This window comes from Erinaceus europaeus, chromosome 3 (assembly GCF_950295315.1).
Source record: "Erinaceus europaeus chromosome 3, mEriEur2.1, whole genome shotgun sequence".
Taxonomy (NCBI): Eukaryota; Metazoa; Chordata; class Mammalia; order Eulipotyphla; family Erinaceidae; genus Erinaceus; species Erinaceus europaeus.
Window position 1 is genome coordinate 109,479,272 of NC_080164.1, and position 15,339 is coordinate 109,494,610.

Here is a 15,339-nt window from a genome sequence, read left to right on the forward strand (position 1 = left end):
GGCAGTGGCACACTTGGTTAAGCACACATGTTATAGTGCACAAGGATTCAGGTTCAAGTCCACGGTCCCCACCTGCAAGGGGAAAGCTTCAAAAATGGTGAAGCAGGGCTGCAGGTGTCTCTCTGTCTCTCTCCCTCTCTATCTCCCCCTTTCCTCTTGCTTTCTGGCTGTCTCTATCCAATAAACAAAGATTTAATTTTTTTTTCATTCTAGTCCTCATTATCCTTAAAAACTATCTTCTTGTCATTCTTGGTTTCCTTTGCTTTGTTTTTGTTTTAAGATAGAAGCAGAGGGGGCCAGGTGGTGGCACACCAAGTTATGGGGGTGCACATAGTATGAAGTACAGGATAGAGGCAGAGAAAGAGTGGAAGAGGCCACAGCACTAAAGCTCCCTTCAGCACAGTGGGGGCCGGGCTCAAACATGGGTCTTGAATACATGGCAAAGCAGCTCACTGTCTGGGTGAGCTATTTCATCAGTCTTCTTGGCTTCCTTTGATAGATCTTATTTCCCTGCTTATGTACAGTATTCTACTTGACCACTCCCTCAACAGGATAGAGAGATAGATGATATACTCTAGATAGATATAAGATAGTATGGATAGGTAGGCAGACAGCCTGGCAGGCAGGCAGGCAGGTGATAGGTAGATTGACTGACAACTTTCCCCCAAATATGTATTTTTTTGTAGAATGCTGAGGATTAGATGACATAGGATTTCAAAGGGACATACTCCCCACAGCCAAGGCAGAAAAATTTCACCTCCTCCTCATACCTGCCCCTCCTCATCGGTCTGATTTTGTAAAGGACTTCATTTTCTCTAGCTCGGATGCACGACATGATTCCAGAGTCCTCTGCCTTTGAAGCCCATATGCTTTATGCCTCCATCAATCATGTTGAAATTCATCACTGCCAGCTCCCGTCACTGCAGTGCTTTCTCACCACTGTATAATTGAGGTCTATCTCCTGTCACCCATTATTATTATTATTATTATTATTATATCTATATTTTTTACTGGATTGACCTCTGTTCTTCAACCTTCTACATTCCTCATCTTTTCTTTTAATGTTTATTTATCCCCTTTTTTCGCCCTTGTTTTTATTGTAGTTATAATTGTTATTGATGTCGTCATTGTTGGATCGAACAGAGAGAAATGGAGAGAGGAGGGGAAGACAGAGAGGGAGAGAGAAAGACACCTGCAGACCTACTTCACCGCCTGTGAAGTGCCTCCCCTGCAGGTGGGGAGCCGGGGGCTTGAACCGCAATCCTTCTGCAGGTCCTTGCGCTTTGTGCCACGTGTGCTTAACCTGCTGTGCTACCACCTGACTCCCTACATTCCTCATCTTAAGTGACTTTTCCCTTTCCAGATAATGAACCTTTGTAACAGGGAGACAGTGTGAAGAATAGTCAATTTACCACTCCTTACCATTATAGCTTGATATACAGAATGAGGATACGTGGCATTGATCTCACATGAAAATGTGTCAGAGGGAGGCTGGGAGGTGGCATACCAGGTTAAGTGTACGTAGTACAAAGCACAAGGATCTGTGGAAGGATCCCAGTTCAAGCCCCCTAGCTCCCTAGTTGCAAGGGGGTTACTTCATAAGTGGTAAAGCAGGTCTGCAGGTGTCTCTGTCTCTCTCCCTCTCAGACTCCCCATCCCCTCTCAATTTCTCTCTGTCTTATCCAATAAAAAAATTAAAACTAGCCACCAGGAATAGTATACCTTACAGAGAAGGAGGATCTGGATCCAAGTCCAAGGCCCCCTACCTGTAGGGGGAAGCTTCATGGAGTGTGAAACCCCACTGCAGATCTCTCTCCTGCACCGCGGAGAAGAGAGCGGACGTCCAGAGCAAAGGGGTACACAGATCTTTATTATAGGATGGGGGGGGGGAGGTTTGGTTCAGACCACGTGGAGCCAGCCAACAATGGCCGACCACAGGGGGAGAGCAGGGAGCGAGACCTCAGAGAGGGAGAGCCGAGAGCCCAGAGAGAGAAGGGAGGGGTGAGGGGGCTTTTTATTGGGCGACAACCAGGGGTGACATGTAGGGCCAGGACTGGTTGAAAGGGGGCACTCTAGGATTTAGCGGGGCATAGAAAAACCTGGGGGCGGAGCCAGGATTGGTTGAAAGGGGGCACTCTAGGATTTAGCGGAGCATAGAAAAACCTGGGGGCGGAGACTGCATCAGAATAAGTCCTCAGCAACACTATCCAATGAATAAAGATAATAAAAAAATTAAAAGGAGTGTAGAAAGGAGACGGCAAGTATGCCGAAGATATAACATGATGTGAAAGTATTGAGCTCTAAGCGAGAAGACCTCCATAGCCCACTGACAGATCACAGTGGACATGGTCCCAAACTAACCCTCTTATCTTCACTCTGAAAACCATCCTTCTGCCTTGCATGCTCATCACAATCAGTGATACCTTTATGGTTCACATACCACCGCAACCACCTTGCCCCACCTTGCCCCACCTTGCCCCACCTTGCCCCCACGCATGAAAGTCCCACACCACAATGCTTCAGAAAGCATTTTGGAGGGAGTATCTTTGTGGAGATCATCACATTTATGGTGGCAATGCAGATGTTATTTAATGGTGCTAGTACAATGAGGTCTAATCCAAAATGAATTCTTACAGAAGAGGGCTAGGGTGTGGATGCAGAGGGAAGACAATGGGAAGAGACACAAGAGAAAAAACAGTCAGGGGCTGGGTGGCAGCACATCCAATTAAGCGCACATAGTACTATGCACAAGGACCTGTGCACTACTTCTCACAAATCCCACTTTTTATTTGCACTAAATTACTTGATCTACACTGAATACATGATCAAGCCTGTGTCTTTGTGCGAGCTGATAGTCTCCCAGCTGCCCAAGCACTTCTATGTGCTAAGAAAAAAAATCATCTTGAGAACCCACCTGGTACACATACACACATTTTTATCTTTATTTATTTATTTATTTATTTATTATTGGATAGAGAGAAATTGAGAAGGAAGGGGGAAATAGAGACAGAGACAAAGAAATACCTGTAACACTGCTTTACCACTTGTGAAGCTTTCCTCCTGCAGACAGGGACCAGGGCCTTGAACCTGTGTCCTTGCACACTGTAGTGTGTGCCCTTAACCAGGTGTGTCACTGCCTGGCCCCCACATAAACACATTTATGGCATATTATATGATACCTCTCTACTAAACATGGCAAAAGCAGTAGGAGGAGATCTAGATACCCTTTCCATTGTAGTGGTAACCAAATGAAGGTTCAGAAATGTTCAGCTTATCATCCCAGGTGGGATGATAACTGTGGCTGAGACAAATTTATCACTGCTACCTGTCACCTCTCTTTTGAATTCCTATTCAGGATTGCCCATCTGGTTTAAATGTGTCTTCTCAATCAAGGTTCCTCACATCTCCCCAGCCACAAATGGTTGCAGATGCTTCTTATTTGCAATTGAAATACACAGTACAAGGCTCTGTAGATTTGTTCTCAATTCCAGCACATTTTGTATTTTTTAAAGGAAAGAACCAACTCCTTGGGGACAGACAGTGGCACACCTAGTTAAGCACACATGATACTATGCACAAGGACTTGCACAAGGATCTGGGTTTGAGTCCCTGCTCCCCACATGCAGGGGGACATTTCACTATCAGTGAAGCATGTCTGCAGGCATCTCTCCTTCTCTCTATTTCCCTTCCTCTCTCAATTTCTCTCTGTTTTGTCTAATAAAAAGAGAGAAAGAAAGAAAGAGAAAGAAAGAAAGAGAGAAAGAAAGAAAGAAAGAAAGGGAGAGAAAGAAAGAAGTGGCTGCCAAGAGCAGTGGATTCCTAGTGCTGACACTGAGCCCCAGAGATAATTCTGGAGGGGAAAAAATAAAATAAAAAAGAACCAGCTCCTGGGGACTTGAGCTTTTCTAATATACTTTCTGTTGTATTATGAAAAATGTTAGTTTCATTTGTTAGATAAAAAAAAAAAGACCTAAGTTCTATATTTGTCATTAAACTGTATAACCAAGCTCTCTATTAAGATAAAAAGTGATATAGATGTTTTTTCCAAAAGTTTTATTCACCATAATTTAAATTCCTCTTCAAGCTCCTTGATACCAATTAAATTATAAAGTGTCAAGGAACTTCTAACACATTCCTAATTTGTAGAGCATATAGCAGTTCTCTGGGAGCTAAAGGAAGCATAGCAGAGAAGTGAGGGTACGATTCAAATAAAGTCACCACAATAAAATATGCTACTAATGGGAGTCGGGCTGTAGCGCAGCGGGTTAAGCGCAGGTGGCGCAAAGCACAAGGACCGGCATAAGGATCCCGGTTCGAACCCCGGCTCCCCACCTGCAGGAGAGTCGCTTCACAGGCGGTGAAGCAGGTCTGCAGGTGTCTATCTTTCTCTCCTCCTCTCTGTCTTCCCCTCCTCTCTCCATTTCTCTCTGTCCTATCCAACAACAACAACAACAATAATAACTACAACAATAAAACAACAAAGGCAACAAAAGGGAATAAATAAATAAATAAAATAAATATTAAAAAAAATTTAAAAAAATATATATGCTACTAATATGCTACTAACCATGTGAAAGTAAGTAGCATCACCATCAATAAGAGCACTTAAGAAAATCTTTAACCTGAAGGCAAGAATGACCTTACACTAATTCCTTATAAAGCAACAGCAAATATTTTGTTACACAGAGATGTTATTTGGATCATTAAAAATTGTTTTAATTGCATTTCCCAATGTTCTGGGAATTCTATTCCAATGAATGGATACAATTAAAAGTTTTGAGGATGCAAAAAAAAATGATGTACCATAGTCATCACTTTACAGACTTCTAGACAGTTTTTCCTGTATTCACAGAGCATTACAGAGCAGGAGGAAATTCATAGTATGTCTGGTAAAAGAAACCAAGTTCAGGTCATCATGGCCTGAGGAAAGCAAATCTTTTCTCAGAAGTGAAATGTTAACTTGCCACAGAATATCTGCAGATAAGTAAAAGAACTGTGCACTTGTGAATTCATGCTGGAACTTATTAGACTCATTCAGGTCAACAGCACATTTAAATTCCCTAGAAGGTTCCTTAAAACTGTCCTGGCAATGTACCTAAATATATGTAAACACAAACATTACCAGCAATGAACTGGACCTTAAGGAGTAAATGTGATGTGCAAGGGATTAACTGTTCCCACCATTAGCTCTAATGAAAGCTGTATAGTTAATTTCCTCTCATTGTTCTTAATTTCTTTCTCCTCTGTGGGGTCTACACCAGAACATTCTGCATGTACACCCTTGCCCACGAGCTCCCACAGTTTTGACTCACCTCAGTGATGAAGGATTTGGCTGTGGCAGGATTCATCACAAGGATGGCTCGCCTAAGAGTGTCTCGATAGCGATTCAGTTCCTCAATCCTCATGGTATCAAAGAGAGTAGTGATCATTTTATTAATGTTGTTTTCCACCTTCTGAAGTGCAACATCCATCCCCTGCTGGGATACTTTGTCCAGAAACTCTTGGATTCCACGGATATCTAGGAAGATCAAAAGTGCATCCAAATGTGAACTACAGCATCCACAGAAACAAAAGCTATTTCATTTATGTCAGAATAGCTTCTTGTCCAATACTAGTTCAATCATCTAGAAATACTACTGAGTGACTAATGGAACTCTCAAGTAAGGGGTTTGGGGTTGAAAACACATTTGATGTGTTTACATTAAGAATATGAGCCAGGTGGTAACCTACCTGGTGAAGCACACACATTACAGTGAGCAAGGAAGTGGGTTCAAACTCCTCCCCCCCCCTTTCAAGGGGAAAGCTTCACAAATGGTAAAGCAGGTTTGCAAGTATCTCTCTCCCTCCCTATCCCACTCTTGCTTCTAAACTTCTATCTTATCACATAAAGTTAAAAAATAAAATTTAAAAAATAAATTAAGAATATAGGCAGTTTTTTTTTAGTTAACTCTAAAGAATATTGTTTTAAGGCAAATCCTCACAGTGATTTATTTTATATTTTACTTATTTTAACGAGATAGAAATACATAGATAGACAGATAGACACACAGATAGATAGATAGATAGATGATAGATAGATGATAGATTAGATAGATAGATAGATAGATAGATAGATAGATAGATAGATAGATAGATGCCAGAGCACTACTCAGCTCTGGCTGGGGGTTCAATCCGGGGCCTTAAAACCTCAGGCATTATGTCTTTTGCAGAACCATTATGCTATCTCCCAAGCCCTTTTAAAATATTTTTTTAAATGAGTTTACCTGCACTGAACATTCTAGATGATGTAACTTCTAAGAAATGTTAGGACAGGGTAAAGAGAGATGGTTAAGGGGGTTCCTTACTTGCCTAATATAAATACAATATAACAAAAGTCTATTCCATATTTTCTTCAGCATTAAAGAGTGATACTAAATTCAGATGAAATACAAGTATCATTACTGGTATGTGTATCTAAATAAAATTTATAAACATTTCTTAAAACAGGCAATGTGATCACTAAGCTTGACATTTTCAATCTAAACAGTATAAGGGTTTCCAGAGGTTAATCTAGGCCACCTAATTCACAAACAAAATATTTGCATTTTGACTATTAATGTCTGTACCTTCCTCACTTAGATCTGGCAAACTTGAGCAGCTTTTTTCCCAGAAAGATAGAGGGTTTTTTCTAGGAAAACATACAGCTCAGCAAAATATCCACACACTTGGTCCAAAACAAGTATCATTCCAAAAGATGGTCAAACATAAAGTTCCACATCCATCATACATTTGAATGAAGAGAAAAACCTAATTAAAACTGCAATGATTTTTTTCTTTGATGTTTATGTGAAGTCTTAAGTATTCCCAGTGTTTCTTTAAGTTCTTTTTTTAAATTTTTTGTATTTATTTATTTTCCCTTTTGTTGCCCTTGTCTTTTTTTTATTGTTGTTGTTATTGATGTCATCATTGTTAGATATGACAGAGAGAAATGGAGAGAGGAGGAGAAGACAGAGAGAGGGAGAGAAAGAGAGATACCTGAAGACCTGCTTCACCAGCTGTGAAGCGACTCCCCTGCAGGTGGGGAGCCAAGGGCTCGAACTGGGATCCTTAAAACAGTCCTTACACTTTGTGCCATCTGCGCTTAACAGCCCAACTCCCTCTTTCTATTTCTATACCAACCACTTGTTAAAGAAGGAATTTGCCCATTGAAAAAGATAACCTGTAGGGGCCAGGTGGTGGTACATCTGGTTGAGCACAAGTTACAATGTGCAAGGACCCGGTTGGAGCCTTGAATCCCCACCTGCAGGGGGAAAGCTTTGCAAGTGGTGAAGCAATGTTGCAGATGTCTCTCTGTCTCTCTCCCTCTCTATCTCCCCCTTCCCTCTCAATTTATGGCTGTCTCTATTAAAAGAAAAAAATGTTGAAAGATATGTAATTCAATCTTAATATAGAAGATTTAGTTTTACATTGTGATAAGTTCTATTTGTCTGTATCTTTCTATGTCATAAAACATTATAAATAGGGAGTCAGGTGGTAGCACAGCAGGTTAAAAAGAGCAAGGACTAGCGTAAGGATCCCGGTTCGAGGCCCCACTCCCCACCTACAGGGTAGTCGCTTCACAAGCAGTGAAGCAGGTCTGCAGGTGTCTATCTTTCTCTCCCCCTCTCTGTCTTCCCCTTCTCTCTCCATTTCTCTCTGTCCTATCCAACAACAATGATATCAATAATAACTGTAACAATAAAAAACAAGGGCAACAAAAGGGAATAAATAAAATAAATATAAAAAAACATTGTAAATAAAAAAATTGTTGAAAGATAAGAAGGGAATGGGGTTTAAGGTTGTTTATAATGAATAGACCATATCACAAAATTCCTAATCGTGTATTATTATATGTAGGTAAAATGTGCCTCTCAAGGGCAGTGATTTTTTTTCACATGCTTTGCAGTGTATTAACTATGAAAAGCAATAAAGTACACCCACAGGGGGAAATTAAGTGGCCACTCACCTGGAAATTGAGACTACTCCTAGCAAAGTCTTATGCTTGCATGATTTCAGTTGATCTAAGATATGTCTGCTTTCTTTCTTAAAATATTTAATTTAATTTGATAGACAAAGAGAAATTGAGACATAGTGAGGAGATAGAGTTGGAGAGAGAAAGAGAGACACCTGTAGCTCTGCTTCACCTCTTAAGAAAGTGACTCCAGCAGTGGGGGGCAGGGGCTTGAACCTGGGTCCTTGCACATAGCAACATGTGCACTTAACCTGGTTTCTCTACTTCCCAGAAATGCTCTTTCTTCTAAGGATAACTTTTATCTACAAACAATTATTATACACACTATATATATATCCAATAACTCATCAAAGCATATTGCTGTATGAATACTACCTTATATTTCTTCCACCTCGTTATGTTCTCAATGTATGATGTCAGTTCCTAACAGCTAAAAATAGAAAATCATCTAGCTCTAAACAAGAGATGAAAGAGTTAGAATAATAAAAATAGGATGCACTCATTCACTATTCAAATTAGAAAGTGCATGAGGGCATAAGATATTCAAGCATGGGGTAAAGATAAGAATTGATCTGATGGGGTTCAGGCAGTAACGCAGTTAAGTGCACGTGGCACAAAGCGCAAGGACCGGCTTGAGGATCCTAGTTCCAGCACCCAGCTCCCCACCAGCAAGGAAGTCACTTCTCAGGTGGTTAAGCAGGTCTGCAGGTGTCTCTTTCTCCCCCTTTTTGTCTTCCCTTCCTCTCTCCATTTCTCTCTGCCCTATCCAACAACGAACGACATCAACAATAACAATAATAACCACAAGAAGGACAACGGGAGGGGGGGTGGCCTCCAGGAGCAGTGGATTCATGGTGTAGGCACTGAACCCCAGCAATAACCCTAGAGGCAAAAAATAAATAAATAAAAGAATTGGTCTGATGAAAAGTAGCACATACCAGTCGATAGATTAATAGGAACAAAGACACATTCAGTAAGGTGTAGTCAACCTTTGGTGTGACTCATATTCACTTGGGAATTTTCTTTTTTAAAAAAATATATTTATTTGTACCCTTTTGTTGCCCTTGTTGTTTTATTCTTGTAGTTATTGTTGTTGTTGTTGATGTCGTTGTTGTTGGATAGGACAGAGAGAAATGGAGAGAGGAGGGGAAGAGAAAGATAGACACCTGCAGACCTGCTTCACCGCCTGTGAAGCGACTCCCCTGCAGGTGGGGAGCCAGGGTCTGGAACCGGGATCCTTACGCAGATCCTTGCGCTTTGCGCCACATTCGCTTAACCCGCTGTGCTACCATTGGAATCCCTCACTTGGGAATCTTAATGAAAATGCAGGCATCTAGACCACACCTGAGTCAAGTGTGCATTCAAAAAGATGTATCAAAACAGACCCTTGAGTTGTAATTACAAATTGTTGAGTCTTTTATGTTATTTTTTTTGTATTATCTAAACATGCATCAAAGCATAAGGTTAAAAAAACAATAATTGAAATAAACAGGTGCTCAAGCAACAGTGTGGTTAGATCAGAAGAATTCAGGTCCTTTGTTTCCGAGAAATTTTTTTTTTTAATTTATTGATTTTCTGTTTCTGAGGGAGGAAGAACCAGAGCATCATTCTGTCATATAGGTCATTCAGGGAATCAAACTCGATGATTCTTGCTTGACCATTCAGAGCTTTACCCACTACACCACCTCCCAGGCTGCATAGGACATTTCTAATAACAGAAATTATTTTTTTTTTACAAGAGCACTGCTCAGCTCTGGTTTATGAAGGTGCAGGGGATTGAACTTGTGACTTTGAATCCTCAGGTATGAGAGTCTCTTTGCATAACCATTATGCTATCTATCTACCCCTGCTCATGATTTTTCTATTTTTTTTATTTATTTTTTATTTTATTTATTTATTCCCTTTTGTTGCCCTTGTTGTTTTATTGTGATAGTTATTATTGTTGTTGTCATTGTTGGATAGGACAGAGAGAAATGGAGAGAGGAGGGGAAGACAGAGAGGAGGAGAGAAAGATAGACACCTGCAGACCTGCTTCACCGCCTGTGAAGCAACTCCCCTGCAGGTGGGGAGCCGGGGTTCAAACCGGGATCCTAATGCCGGTCCTTGTGCTTTGCGCCACCTGCACTTAACCCGCTGCGCTACAGCCCGACTCCCGATTTTTCTATTTTTAAAGAATAGGAAAGCTTTCGAGGGAGGGGATGGGATGGGGAGTTCTGGTGGTAGGAATTGTACGGGATTATACCCCTCTTATCCTATGGTCTTGTCAAAATTTCCATTTTATAAATAAAAAAACTAAAAAGAAAAGAAAATATGTAAATTCCGTAAGCACTATTTTCTGTTTTAACTTTGAGAAGAAATGCGTACTTAAAATCTTTCTGGAACACATCAACCCATGCTGTGTACTAAGATTACAACAGTGAACATCCTTCAACCTGCCATACACATGGGGATAGGGGTAGGGAGAGAGACATAAACTGATAAACAAACAAACACATGCGACTCACACTTCATTCTGAGAAGGAGTGATGAGGTTAGATAATGACAGCGTGGGCAGGGGAATTACTATTGTATTACTCAAGGGAGACTTATTTGGAAAACCAGTGCTGGAAGTGTACTTGAAAGAATGAGAAGACATTATCCAGGCAGAGCAACAGGAAGAGAAGGCAAGAGCTTATGAAATAACCTTCAGTTAAGAAAGTTACTCAAAACATCTGAGAAAGCCCAGTGAGGCAGCAGCCTCACTCCCAATGTGATCACATTGGGTGGATCAGTTTTGGAGAAGCTTTATGGAAAGGGGCGACTACAACACAAGGTTCTTGATAGACACAGATTTTTATGCTACAGGCAGCTTGATGCTGATGAGAGATTGAAGGAGATCTGAGAAGCTGACATCCTGTATGTGCAGAAGGAGGACTGACAGTGAATGGCAGAGAGTGAGATTCTGATCAGACTTGTCAATGACTCTCTCTTGAGTCGAAACCCTGTGACTATTTTTATCTTTCATCTTTTTAGTATAAGTTAATATGCCTGATGTCATTTAGGCAGAAAAGGGAGAAGAGGTTAAGAAAGTTTTCTTTCTTTGATACTCTGGTTATCACTTTCTTGCTTTGTGGGAGTAAGACTTTCAAAACTTTTTTTTTCTGATCTGTAAATAAGCTAAATAAGCCATGTCACAGGGACCTTCAAGGTTTTACTAGTCTATCAAGCTTGTGCACATGTGAGTGTGCACACAGCAAACACAGGTCTAAGGGTAGAGCTATTAATTGTTGTTATTGCTGTTTGATGAGTTCCCACCCCACAGGTTATCTGAAATGTACAAATAATTTATCACACAAAATGGCATCCATAAAATTTAGACTCAAAGAAAAATAAGTATAGTCAAGAGCCCTTTGGAATATCACTAAAATAGTCCTACTAGCTATCTACAAAACGGAGACACCCAAATCTTTATTTGCACTATTCCAGCCTTTAGTTTCATGATTAGTCAACAACTTGTTTGGCTTTATATGTTAACTCTTCTTTCAGCCACCAGGTTCCAGATACTAGCATGATGCCAACCAGAATACCCTGGGCAGACAACCCCACTAATGTGTCCTGGAGCCCCACTTCCCCAGAGCCTCACCTCACCTCACTGGGGCGGGAGAGAGAGACAGGCTGGGAGTATGAATCAACCTGTCAATGCCCATGTTCAGCGGGGAAACAATTACAGAAGCCAGACCTTCTACCTTCTACGTTCTGCACTCCATAATGTCCCTTGGTCCATACTCCCAGAGGGATAAAGAACAGGAGAGCTATCAGGGGAGGGAATGGGATACAGAGTTCTGCTGGAGGGGATTGTGTAGAGTTGTACCTCTCTTATCCTGTGGTTTTGCCATTGTTTCCTTTTTATAAATAAAATTTAAAAAAAAATAGACTCTTAGAATGGAGGAGTTGGGAATGGGTTCAAGCCTCCAGTCTCCACCTGCAGGGGAGGAAGCTTTACAAGTGGTAAGCAGGGCTGCAGGCATCTCTCTGTCTCTCATATTCTCTATCTCTCCCCACTCTCTCAATACCTTTCTATATTTACTATATCTTTATTAATAAAGATAATAAAAATAATTTTAAAATGAATGTAGAAGTTATACAGAGAGAGCTTTAATCACTTGAGAATGTAAACAAACCCTTCAATTTGTGATTAAGGATGTGAGAAGAATTATACAGTCTTACTAGTAGTCCTGTGGAAAGGTTTAGAAAAGTTGAGATGGTCCTTGGTCTTATTCATTCGTGAACATAATCCATCACCATATGTATTCAACTACATCATCTGTAGGCATCTCACCTGGTGGGAAATGAGGTGGTATGGGACGCGAACCTGGGCTTCATGAATGGCAAGGAAGGCATCTACCCAGTGACAAATCTCTAAGGTCATGGTTGGTCACATTTAAATTGTGATTTGATGCATTTTACTTTTAATTTAATTCATTTTATTTAAACCAGGTCACTACTCAGTCCTGTCTTGTGGTGGCCCCCAGCATCTATGAAGCCTCAGACATGGAAACCTTTTGCATAACAGTGATGCCATCTCCCTGCTCCCCTGGGATTTATTTTAAAAATCTTCTGGAAAAGTCACTGACAATAAAGATGTCTAAGTCTTACCTACTACCGGTGAAATCTGAGACATCTCACAGAAAAGACTGTTCTTACCTGATGATTCATAAGAGAAAACTTAAGAATCAGAGGTCTCACTTCTTAACCTCCTTTCCATCATGGACTCCTCTGAGTCCTCTGAGGAAACCATGTAGCTCATGAAAATGCTGTAGCGCTGCCCAGGGAGCATACACACTTCAACACAAGGGCTGCACAACACCTGAGCTGTGCTGTCTTTCTCCACTGTACTCTCTTCTTTTAAAGATAGTTACTGATGAGTGGATTAGGAGATTGTCCCTTGACTTAATGATTCTACTTATACTATATGTGAAATTATACTTTCATTAGTAAGTGCAGTAATTTGATTTAAATAAAGGAACATTTAAGTAGAATACTGATACAAGAGTTGTACATTAAATTCTAGACGTTGGACATGCAAGACATATGCTCTGACACCAGACTACATACCCACACCCAAACTTTCTTTTTCCCTTTCACCTCTTTATAAATTAATTTGTAGGACTAGGCAGTGGTGTACACGTTACCCAGCACAAGGACCTGGGTTCAAGTCCTCAGTCTCCACCTGCAGACAGAAAGACTCTTTTTCTCTCGCTATCTCCTCTACCTTCTCAATTTCTCTCTGCCTCTCTCCAATAAATAAATAAATAATTAAATAAATACATTTTTAAAAGGAATAATTTTTTTAAAAAGTAAAAAATTATTTGTCATTATCTTACAATATTATATGATTTGGGTAATATAATTTCACATCTGTTTATATATGTATACTACCTCCTTACACCACAGCCAAAATTCCAGTATTACTATGCCAAACAAACTGTGTCTACCCCAACCCCCATTTTTTTATGCATTAAAAGAAACTACCACATAAATAAAAGGCAGCCTAGAATTAGAAGAAGCTATTTGCACATCTCCTGTATGATAAAGTGTTACTATATTAAGACACAAATAAAATTCAAGTCGTTCGGGAGGTGGCACAGTGGTTAAAGCACTGGATTCTAAAGCACGTGGTCCTGAGTTCAATCCCCAGCAGTACATGTACCAGAGTGATATCTGGTTCGTTCTCTCTCTCTCTCTCCTATCTTTCTCATTAATAAATAAATAAAATATTAAAAAAAAAAACAGAATTCAACAACAAAAACACAGGTAGTCCAATAAAAAAAGATTGGAATAGATACTTCTTCAAGGAAGACATATGACTTATTGGCATATGGAAAGAATTTCAGCACCTACTATTAGGTAAATGTAAATTAAAACCACAGTCTGATACCACCTCACACCTCGGAGAATGGACTGTATCAACAAGACAGGATAATGACAAGTGTTGGTGAGAATGTGGATTATAAAGGCCACTCTGTTGGTGGAAACATAGATTCATGCAACTCCTATGGAAAACAGCATGATGAGAACTCAAAAGTAAAAGAAAAATAAAAGGTAGGGCCAAGAGATGGCACACCTGGTTAGGTGCATACATTTCAGTGTGTAAGAACCCAGGTTCAAGCACCTGGTCCCTACCAGCAGGGGGGAAGCTTCACAAGTGGTGAAGCATGGTTACAGGTGTTTCTCTGTCTCTATCCCTCTCTCTCTCTCCCCTTCCGTTTCAATTTCTCTACCCAATAAGTAAATAAATTGTAAAAGAAAAAAAAAAAAAGAACAGAGCATCATTTTTCTTCTGAAAGCAACTTTTTCTCAAGAAAAAGCTCATTTCTGCTGAATCAGAGGCCTAGATTTGGATCTTTCTTTTTTGAAGCACAGACCATGGGCTCGACTTCATCATTTACTTTCCCTGTATTTCTTCTCCTGTCTTCACATGACAATGTCACAGTCTGCATATGTAAAACAACCAAGACCCAGTCCTGGTGGTCTTCAATGTGCCCAGTTCTCTCTATTCTATCTCCAGAGCCCTCAGCCACATCTCACCATTTCCTTGGCCTAAGTCATGATTTCTTTTCTTTTTTTGTCAGATTTAAAGGCAAGTACTTAAAGGACTGCAGTGAGATACATGTGTAGAGAAAAAGAACCAATTTTTGTTTTTGTATTCCAAGCTATAATACTGTAGTTTGTGGATTGCAACAGCAAGCATGTCTCATGAGCCACTAAGAATGGAGCCATCTTAAAGTAAGAAAGAGGCTGACCAGTTGTCCCTTGGAATTTTATCTACAGGAGTCAATTCCTGTAAGTTTTCTCTTACTTGATTTCAAATAACCTTTGGTCACTTTCAAGAGAAAAGTTAGAGACAAATACAATGTCATTTGATGAAAATCTGTTCTTTGGTGAAGAAGAGAAAGGTAGGAAAGCACAGTCCTGTTCCTTGAAATAGTTCCCATTTAGTGGAGAGAATGAGGATTTAGGCAAACAGTTGCTTAATTGTAGTTAATTAAAAGAACAAAATCTAACAAGGGAATAGAAGCAAAGGGTAAGTTAACAACTAAGGAAACCACCTATAGATTCAAAAGGAAAACTAATCCCAGACCCGCTCTGCTAAAAGGTACTAGGTTATATGAAATCCTGAAGCAGCTGATAAAATGAAAATGTATATGTGATTCCCATTTTGATTATCAAGAATTTTTAAAATTTTTATTTATTTTCCCTTTTGTTGCCCTTGTTGCAATTATTAATGTCATCTTTGTTGGATAGGACAGAGAGAAATGGAGACAGGAGGGGAAGACAGAGAGGGGGAGAGAAAGACAGATACCTGCAGA

At 40.1% G+C, this 15,339-nt stretch overlaps 1 protein-coding gene across 1 annotated transcript in view; it reads right to left on the bottom strand.

The window, feature by feature from the left end:
* GRID2 (glutamate ionotropic receptor delta type subunit 2) overlaps window positions 1–15,339 on the bottom strand; it is a 1,638,698-nt gene that overhangs the window by 776,919 nt on the left and 846,440 nt on the right. The window contains exon 4 of the mRNA XM_060188447.1: window positions 5,313–5,518. Within this exon, the coding sequence (XP_060044430.1) occupies window positions 5,313–5,518 (206 nt within the window). The remainder of the gene's footprint in view (window positions 1–5,312; window positions 5,519–15,339) is intronic.